This window comes from Lates calcarifer, unplaced genomic scaffold (assembly GCF_001640805.2).
Source record: "Lates calcarifer isolate ASB-BC8 unplaced genomic scaffold, TLL_Latcal_v3 _unitig_4416_quiver_461, whole genome shotgun sequence".
In the NCBI taxonomy this organism is placed as follows: Eukaryota; Metazoa; Chordata; class Actinopteri; family Centropomidae; genus Lates; species Lates calcarifer.
In genome coordinates, this window is record NW_026116884.1 from 522,352 (window position 1) to 531,563 (window position 9,212).

A 9,212-nucleotide genomic window follows, 5' to 3' on the forward strand; every position below is an offset into this window, starting at 1 on the left:
CCATATTGGCTCGGATCCTCTCACAGGCTACTGCAGTGCTTGTCCGATGCTGAACTACTTTGTAATAAACTTCTATATACAAGTAAGTCAGTGTCAGCGGAGATCTTCTCTTCATCATCTTCACATCGACATCACCACCTAATATACCACAAGAGTCACCAAACAATTTCTTGATCATTGGAGAAAGAGGCTGAGTGGACATGAGCTCCTGATGTTGGATGCCTTCTCCTCGGGTGAAGCCACAGTGAACAGACAGGACTATTTCCCCCTAATCCAGCTGAGTCTAGACCTGAAGGACTGTGCAGGTCTTCTCCTGGACCGCTGCCCTCAGGCCTCTCTACAGGAGGCCTCAGGAAAGACCTTTTATCACTTGATGGTAAAAACATTGAACAGGAACAAGTTGAGTGGGCGCGTTGACACTCCCTGGAGGAGTCACTTGGACCTGGGGGGGTCGGGACCGGCCTGGAGGTCTCTGTATAAACCTCCACTGACAAAAAGACATGGGGACCTACAGTGGAGGGTTCTCCATGGAGCTGTAGCTGTGAACTCTTTTATTTCTGTGGTGAATCCGGAGGTGGAGGACAGATGCCCTTTGTGCACAGAGAGGGAGATGGTGTTTCATTGTTTCACTGGGTGTCACTGATTGTCTGCACTGTTTCTGTTCCTACAGAGTGCGTTTGCAGCTTTTACTGAGGTTTTTACAAAAGAGGTTTTTATCTGTGGTTTTAAATACACTCGCCAGAAGAGGGAAAAGAGTCAACTCCTGAATTTTATGGTGGGTCAGGCCAAGATGGCAATATATGTGAGTTGTAAGAGGAGGGTGGAGACGGGAGAGACCGTCTCTCCGGTTTTGGTGTGTGTAGAGCTGATCAGGGCCAGGATCAGGCTAGATTTCAGTTTTTATAAGGCATCAGGAAACTTAAGCTCTTTTAGGAACATGTGGTGCTACCAAAATGTCTTGTGTGAGGTGAAGGATGGTGGTCTGTTGTTTGGAAATGTGCTGAGGATGTGATATTTTTTGTGCATATGTATTTGTGTATGTGTATGTATTTATATATATGAGTAGGTATGTATGTTGTTACAGTTGTGTGCATTTGTGTGTATATAAGAGATGTGTTTATGTGTATGTGTTTTTTTTAAAGGAAAGAAAGGTAAAACACACGAATTGAAGCTGTTTTAGTAGTGGCTAATAAAGTTGTGTTTGAAAAATCAAAAATCTCTCTCTCTCTCTCTCTCTCTCTCTCTCTCTGTTACTGTCTCTCTGTTACTGTCTCTCACTGCAGGGTTCTGCCTCCAGAGCTGGAGAGTCTCCTGCTGCTCCCATGATCCAGCTCAACCCATGATGCAACAATAATTAAACATTTACTAGTGTTATTGATAGTGTTAGTGCTATTAATGTACCATTGTTTGTCTTTATTATTCCTTTAGCTGTAATAATAATTATTACTATTATTATTATTATTATTATTATTATTATTGTTATTATTATTATTACTATTTACATTTTGACCTAGTCTGTGTATCTGCAATGTTGTCTTTCTCCTCCCCCATTCCCCCACCCCCCCTCTTTCTGTCTAAACCCAACCGGTCGAGGCAGATGGCCGCCCACCTTGAGTCCGGTTCTGCTCGAGGTTTCTGCCTCTTAAAAGGAAGTTTTTCTTTGCCACAGTCGCCTTGTGCTTGCTCATGGTGGGATCTGTTGGGTTTTTCTCTGTAAATCTTATAAGATAAAGAGTACGGTCTAGACCTGCTCTATATGTACAGTGCCTCGAGATAACTTCTGTTGTGAATTGGCGCTATATAAATAAAATTTGACTTGACTTGACTTGACTTTATTTTTGCACCCGATGCACCCCCATAAATTTTTAAATCCTCCATAACATAAGAAACATTCTCTAAATTTTTAACAGTGAAATTTGTCTCGTCGGCAAACTGATAGATTAGACTTTTCTTTCCAAATGGAATATCAACACCTAAAATCCTCTTATCCTGCTTCACCAATGTTGCCAATGGCTCTGCAGAAATGCTATATAAAATAGCAGACAATGGACATCCCTGTCTAATAGACCTCCCCATCTTAAAAACATCAGTTAGCATACCGTTAACTTTTACCCTGCCTTTAGCCTGACCATATAACAATTTCAGCCATGAAATTATTCTATCCCCAAATCCAAATTTACCTATTGTCTGCCATAAATATTCATATTCAACCCTATCGAAGGCTTTGTTCAAATCAACACTTAACAAAATCCCTCCCTCCTCATCGCTGTTCATTTGCCCCACCACATCCCTAATTGAACAAATAATATCAGCTATATCCATAATACTTCCTGCAACCATCTTTATTCTATTTGCAAAGATTTTTGTTAGAATTTTATAATCACAATTTAGCAAACTTAATGGTCTGTAATTTTCCAATTTATCTTTGCTTCCTCTGTTCTTATAAAGGATCGTTATAATCCCTGTCGCCATCGAGTCAGGCACCTCCTGCCTTTCCTCCATACATGCAAAAAGTTTTAGAAGTATCAGAGCCAATAAATCAACAAAGGTTTTATAAAATTCATTGGTCAGACCATCTGAACCTGGACTTTTATATTTTTTTGCTTGATTAATCGCTTCCTTAATTTCTTCAATGGTAATCCCCTCATCACACATCCTCTTGTCCTCAAGCTCAACCCCTACTGTCCTCAATATCCTATCTACCATATTGTGATTAATCTCTTCCTTCCTGAACAACTTTTAATAAAAAATTTGCACCTCTTCCAAAATACCCACATAGTCACTTAATTTTTCACCAGTGTCTTTTTCCAACTCCCAAATAAAATTTTTCCTCTGCCTCTTCCCTCAAGATTTAAAAAGAATTTTGTACATTTTTCCCCCTCCACCACATATTTAGCCCTAATCCTTATTATAGCCCCCATGAATTTCTCCTTCTCCAGATTTTCCAAATCACACTGTAATTTTAACACCCTCGCTGTATCCAAATCAGATCTTTCCTCCTCCTTCTCTAGCTCATCCCTCAGTTCCAATTCCTTTTTTTCCCTCAAAAAATTCCTCCGTTTTGCATATATTTAATTCAAACAATGGGTTTTCTTTTTCTTTTTCTTTTATACAATCTTCAACACTTTTTTTATACGCTAACTCCTCCATAAAACAGGAATTCAAACACCACACCTACAATAAGCTCAAGCACATCTTTTAACCAAACATAAATCAATCCTACTTTGCTTTAATTGTCCTAAGACCATTTGTCGTCTTGAAAATTGTTTTTTATAAGGATTGTCCTCCCTCCATACATCAATTAAATTCTCCTTCAACATAATATTATTTAGCACTGTTCTCGATCCGTCATTTTTAAAGGACCAAACACTGCATGCATCCAATCTAGTGCACCACACATTAAAATTATCAAGCACACGGCAGGACAGGACTCCAAATGCAGAACTCAAACACAATCAAAGTTCAGGTCCTTTATTACAAGCAAAAGTCCAGTACACGAGTAGGCAGTCCGATAAGGCAACAGTGTCCAAAGGGAATAGGCGAAAATCCAAAATCAGATAAACAGGCAACGGTCAGGAATACAAGAAGTCAAAAACAGGAAACAACGCTGGAAAGCTGACACGAGGGACAAGACAATCTGGCAACTGCCAAGAAGAAGAGACGCTGACTAAATACACCTAGACAAGGAGATAACGAGACACAGGTGAAACACATAAGGGCGGGGACAGTAATCAAGACAAGGAAGTAAAGAGAACTGGAGTAACCAAGGGACAGGAAACAGGAAGACAAGACAAAAATACCAAAATAAAACAGGAAACATTCAAACCCTGACAGTACCCCCCCCTCTACGGCCGGCACCTGACGGCCCAGGATCCTGAGGGTGCTGGCGGAGAAAGTCTCTAATAAGAGTGGGGTCCAGGATGTCCTTGGCTGCAACCCACGACCTCTCCTCCGGACCATAACCCTCCCAGTCCACCAAGTATTGAAGCTGGCGTCCACGGCGACGGGATGCGAGGAGTCTCCTCACAGAATATACAGGGCCACCGTCGATGAGCCGGGGGGGTGGAGGGGGTCTGGTGGCAGGGACCAGCCCACTCACCTTAACAGGTTTCACACGACTAACATGGAAGGTTGGGTGTACCCTCATGGTCCTGGGGAGCTTTAGTCTCACAGCAAGAGGATTAATAACTTTAGACACTGGGAAAGGACCCACAAAGCGAGGAGCCAACTTACGGCACTCAACTCGGAGAGGAAGATCCCTTGTGGAGAGCCAGACCCTTTGCCCAGTTCTGTAAGTGGGAGCAGGAATTCTGCGCCGATCTGCTGCCTTCTTATAGGTCAGGGAACTTTTCAACAAGGCCCGACGAGCTCGAACCCATGCAGCCCGGCAACGGCGGACCAAAGTGTGGGCGGATGGAACAGAGACTTCCTGCTCAAGGGACGGAAAGACAGGAGGCTGGTAACCATACACGCAAAAAAATGGAGACATACCAGTAGAGGAGCAGGGCAAAGAGTTGTGGGCGTACTCCACCCAGGGAAGGAACCGGCACCAGGAAGATGGGCTCTGGGAGGTCACACAACGGAGGACTGTCTCCAACTCTTGGTTTAACCTCTCTGTCTGGCCGTTGGACTCAGGGTGGTACCCAGAGGATAGGCTGGCAGAGGCCCCCACCAATTTGCAGAAGTCCCTCCAGAATCGGGCAACGAACTGTGGCCCTCGATCCGACACAATGTCCTTAGGAAAACCGTGGAGACGGACAACATTGTATAGGACGGCCTCGGCTGTCTCCTTAGCTGAGGGAAGCTTGGACATGGGCACAAAATGAACCATCTTTGAGAACCTGTCCACAATGGTTAAGATGGTGGTATTACCTTCAGAGGGGGGCAGGCCTGTGACAAAATCCATGGAGATGTCTGACCAGGGACGCTTGGGCACTGGCAAGGGGTGAAGGAGACCGTGTGGAGGTTGCCGTGAAGTCTTGTTGCTGGAGCAAACAGGGCATGCTGCAACAAACTCCACAATATCGCCCTTCATACCTGGCCACCAAAAGCGTTGGGCGATAAAAAACTGAGTGCGACGAGCCCCAGGGTGGCAGGTGAGAAGCGAAGCGTGTCCCCATTGGAGAACGTTGGAGCGTAGGTCCGGAGGAACAAACAGGCGATTGGGTGGCAAACCTCTGGGAGGAGCACCACCCTGGTTGGCTGCCAGCACCTTCCTTTCAATGTCCCAAGTTATGGCTCCCACCACACAGGAACGGGGCAGAACTGGCACCTCCGACTTGGGTTCTAAAGAACAGGGAAAGGCTCTCGAAAGGGCATCAGGCTTAACATTCTTGGAGCCCGGACGATATGAAACAGTGAAGTTGAAACGGGAAAAGAAGAGAGCCCACCTAGCTTGTCGGGAGTTGAGTCTTTTGGCAGCTCGAAGGTACTCCAAGTTCTTATGATCCGTCCAGACGATGAATGGTTGTTCAGCACCCTCCAACCAGTGCCTCCATTCCTCCAGTGCAGCTTTAATGGCCAAGAGCTCTCTATCACCCACACTGTAGTTGTGTTCAGCTGAAGACAGTTTTCTAGAAAGATAGGCACAGGGATGCAACTTGTTGTCTGTTACTGACCTCTGGGAGAGAATGGCTCCTATACCCACATCGGAGGCATCCACTTCAACCACAAACTGCCGTTGGGCGTCTGGCTGGGTGAGGACTGGAGCAGTGGCAAACCTTTGTTTAAGCATCTGGAAGGCTTGCTCAGCCTGAAGGGACCAGGAGAACTTGTTCTTGGAAGAGGTCAGTTGGTGCAAAGGAGCGGCCAGGGAGCTGAAGTTCCTAATGAATTTCCTGTAGAAATTGGCGAAACCCAGGAATCTTTGAACCTCTCTCCGTGAGGTAGGTGTGACCCAGTTGACCACTGCCTTCACCTTCTCAGGATCCATCTGCATCACACCCTCAGAAATAACAAACCCCAAAAATGACACAGTAGGCACATGAAACTCACATTTTCCAGCTTTCACAAAAAGGTTGTTGTCTAGGAGTCTCTGAAGAACCTGCCTAACATGTTGGACATGGGTCTCCTCATCAGGAGAGAAGATGAGGATATCATCCAAGTACACAAACACAAAAACATTTAGCATATCTCGAAGGACATCGTTCACAAGAGCCTGGAACACGGCAGGGGCATTGGTTAAACCAAAAGGCATCACAAGGTATTCATAGTGTCCTGTAGGAGTGTTAAATGCTGTTTTCCACTCATCCCCTTCCCTGATTCTAACCAGGTGATATGCATTACGCAAGTCCAGTTTAGTGAAAACTTTTGAGCCCTGCAGCAACTCAAAAGCAGTGGAAATCAAGGGAAGGGGATACCTGTTCTTAACAGTGATTTCATTCAACCCCCGATAGTCTATGCAAGGCCGAAGAGACTTATCCTTCTTCTCCACAAAGAAGAATCCAGCCCCTGCTGGTGAAGAGGAAGGTTTAATGATTCCGGCTGCCAGTGCGGAATCGATGTACTCCTTCATAGCCTTCATTTCAGGTGTGGAGAGGGAGAAAAGACGTCCTCTAGGTGGCATGGTACCAGGTAGCAGATCAATGGCGCAGTCATAGGGGCGATGTGGCGGTAATGAAGCCGCCTTGGTCTTGCTGAAAACCTCTTGTAGATCCGCGTAACAGGAGGGAACACCAGCCAGGTCCACAGGAAGACTACCAGTTTCCTCAGTAACTGTGACAGGAACGGGCAAAGCCTGTTTCTCAGAAAGACAGTAATGTTGACAGGCATCACCCCAGGAGAGGATCTGACCAGAGGACCAGTCAATATGGGGGTTGTGAGTCTTGAGCCAAGGAAGTCCTAAAAGAAGTGGATGGTGGGGTGCATTAACCAGGTGGAAGGAGAGCTTCTCCGAGTGTACATTGCCGAAGGAGAGCGAGATCTCAGGAGTGTGGTGAATTACTTGGAAAAGATGGCGTCCATCTAGGGCACTTGCCTCGAGGGGTTCATCTAGAGACACAGGAGATATCCTCAGTCTCTTAGCCAGTTCATAGTCCATAAAATTAGCGTCAGCCCCAGAATCAATTAATACAGGTTGCAAAAGGGAAACAGAGGCAGCCTGTAGAGTGGCTGTGGGGAACAGCCGCATTGTCTTAGTAGAAGTGAGTGCGCTACTCACCAGGCTCTCACGACTTCTAGAGGCCCCACCACGACGGATGGGACAATTGGCGAGGAAGTGACCCATCTGTGCACAGTAGATGCAACAACCCTCATCCATACGACGCTGACGTTCCTCCAAGGAATGGGCTCTGCCGGAGGAACAATAGGTGCCTCCGTCGACCCAGGTGGTGTCCTGGAGGACTCAAAGTTCATCTGAGGACGACTAGGAACTTGAGGGAAGTGAGGAAATGAATGGGAAGAGAGGCGAGATCTCTGCCGTTCCCTCAGTCGTTTGTCCATCTTGGAGGCCAAGGCAATGAGAGCCTCGAGTTCTGAGGGTAAATCCAGTGGTGTGAGATAGTCCTTGAGTGTTTCAGACAGTCCATTAAAAAAGGCATCACACAGAGCAGCTTGGTTCCACCCACTGTCAGACGCTAGAGTGCGAAACTCAACGGCATAATCTAAAACTGTGCGCCTCCCTTGCCGTAATGCAGCTAAGGACCTGGCAGCCTCACGGCCCGGAGAAACAGTCTGAAAAACTTGTGTAAGAGTCCGGATGAACAAGGGAAGAGACTCACAGATTGCTGAGCGTCGACTCCACTCAGCAGTAGCCCAAGCCTCGGCTCGCCCTGACATGTGGGAGATCATATAGGCAACCTTGGCTCTGTCTGTAGAAAAGGAGGCCGCCTGAAACTCAAAGTGAAGTTCACATTGAGCAAGAAACGAGCGACAATCTCCCGAATCCCCAGAGAATTTCTCCGGGCTGGAGAGATGAACGTGGGGATTCAATCCCAACCCTGGAGGCGGTGAAGATGGCTGGGGTTCTGCATCCTGAGTAGCTGGGGGCGAAGCAGAACTAGGAGAATCAGATGACTGAGGCCCACGCTGAACATGGTCGACCAGGAAATTTAGCTGAGACCCCAAGGCCGAGAGCATCTGCCCCTGGTGCTCTGTCATCTCCCTCATCTCTTGACGGAGAGCATTAAGTTGTTCCTCTTGATGGAGGATCCGCTGCCCCTGGGCTCTGAGGGCAGACCGGAGGTGATCTGAGTCTGCGGAGTCCATAATGTGGCCAGATTGTACTATCAAGCACACGGCAGGACAGGACTCCAAATGCAGAACTCAAACACAATCAAAGTTCAGGTCCTTTATTACAAGCAAAAGTCCAGTACACGAGTAGGCAGTCCGATAAGGCAACAGTGTCCAAAGGGAATAGGCGAAAATCCAAAATCAGATAAACAGGCAACGGTCAGGAATACAAGAAGTCAAAAACAGGAAACAACGCTGGAAAGCTGACACGAGGGACAAGACAATCTGGCAACTGCCAAGAAGAAGAGACGCTGACTAAATACACCTAGACAAGGAGATAACGAGACACAGGTGAAACACATAAGGGCGGGGACAGTAATCAAGACAAGGAAGTAAAGAGAACTGGAGTAACCAAGGGACAGGAAACAGGAAGACAAGACAAAAATACCAAAATAAAACAGGAAACATTCAAACCCTGACAGTACCCCCCCCTCTACGGCCGGCACCTGACGGCCCAGGATCCTGAGGGTGCTGGCGGAGAAAGTCTCTAATAAGAGTGGGGTCCAGGATGTCCTTGGCTGCAACCCACGACCTCTCCTCCGGACCATAACCCTCCCAGTCCACCAAGTATTGAAGCTGGCGTCCACGGCGACGGGATGCGAGGAGTCTCCTCACAGAATATACAGGGCCACCGTCGATGAGCCGGGGGGGTGGAGGGGGTCTGGTGGCAGGGACCAGCCCACTCACCTTAACAGGTTTCACACGACTAACATGGAAGGTTGGGTGTACCCTCATGGTCCTGGGGAGCTTTAGTCTCACAGCAAGAGGATTAATAACTTTAGACACTGGGAAAGGACCCACAAAGCGAGGAGCCAACTTACGGCACTCAACTCGGAGAGGAAGATCCCTTGTGGAGAGCCAGACCCTTTGCCCAGTTCTGTAAGTGGGAGCAGGAATTCTGCGCCGATCTGCTGCCTTCTTATAGGTCAGGGAACTTTTCAACAAGGCCCGACGAGCTCGAACCCATGCAGCCCGGCAACGGC

General features: G+C 47.2%; 1 protein-coding gene and 1 long non-coding RNA gene across 2 annotated transcripts; both read right to left on the reverse strand.

Moving 5' to 3' along the window:
• Positions 1-3,820: 3,820 nt before the first annotated feature.
• LOC127140279 (uncharacterized) lies at positions 3,821-4,594 on the reverse strand. The gene has a single exon (XM_051068365.1). It carries the CDS (start codon positions 4,487-4,489, stop codon positions 3,821-3,823), a length of 669 nt encoding a protein of 222 aa, XP_050924322.1. The 5' UTR covers positions 4,490-4,594.
• Positions 4,595-6,797: 2,203 nt separating this feature from the next.
• LOC127140280 (uncharacterized) lies at positions 6,798-7,261 on the reverse strand. The gene is made up of 3 exons (XR_007810776.1): positions 7,160-7,261; positions 6,944-6,990; positions 6,798-6,840 (listed from the first exon to the last, which is right to left on the reverse strand). It is a non-coding gene; the product is annotated as an uncharacterized LOC127140280 (long non-coding RNA).
• Positions 7,262-9,212: the final 1,951 nt, after the last annotated feature.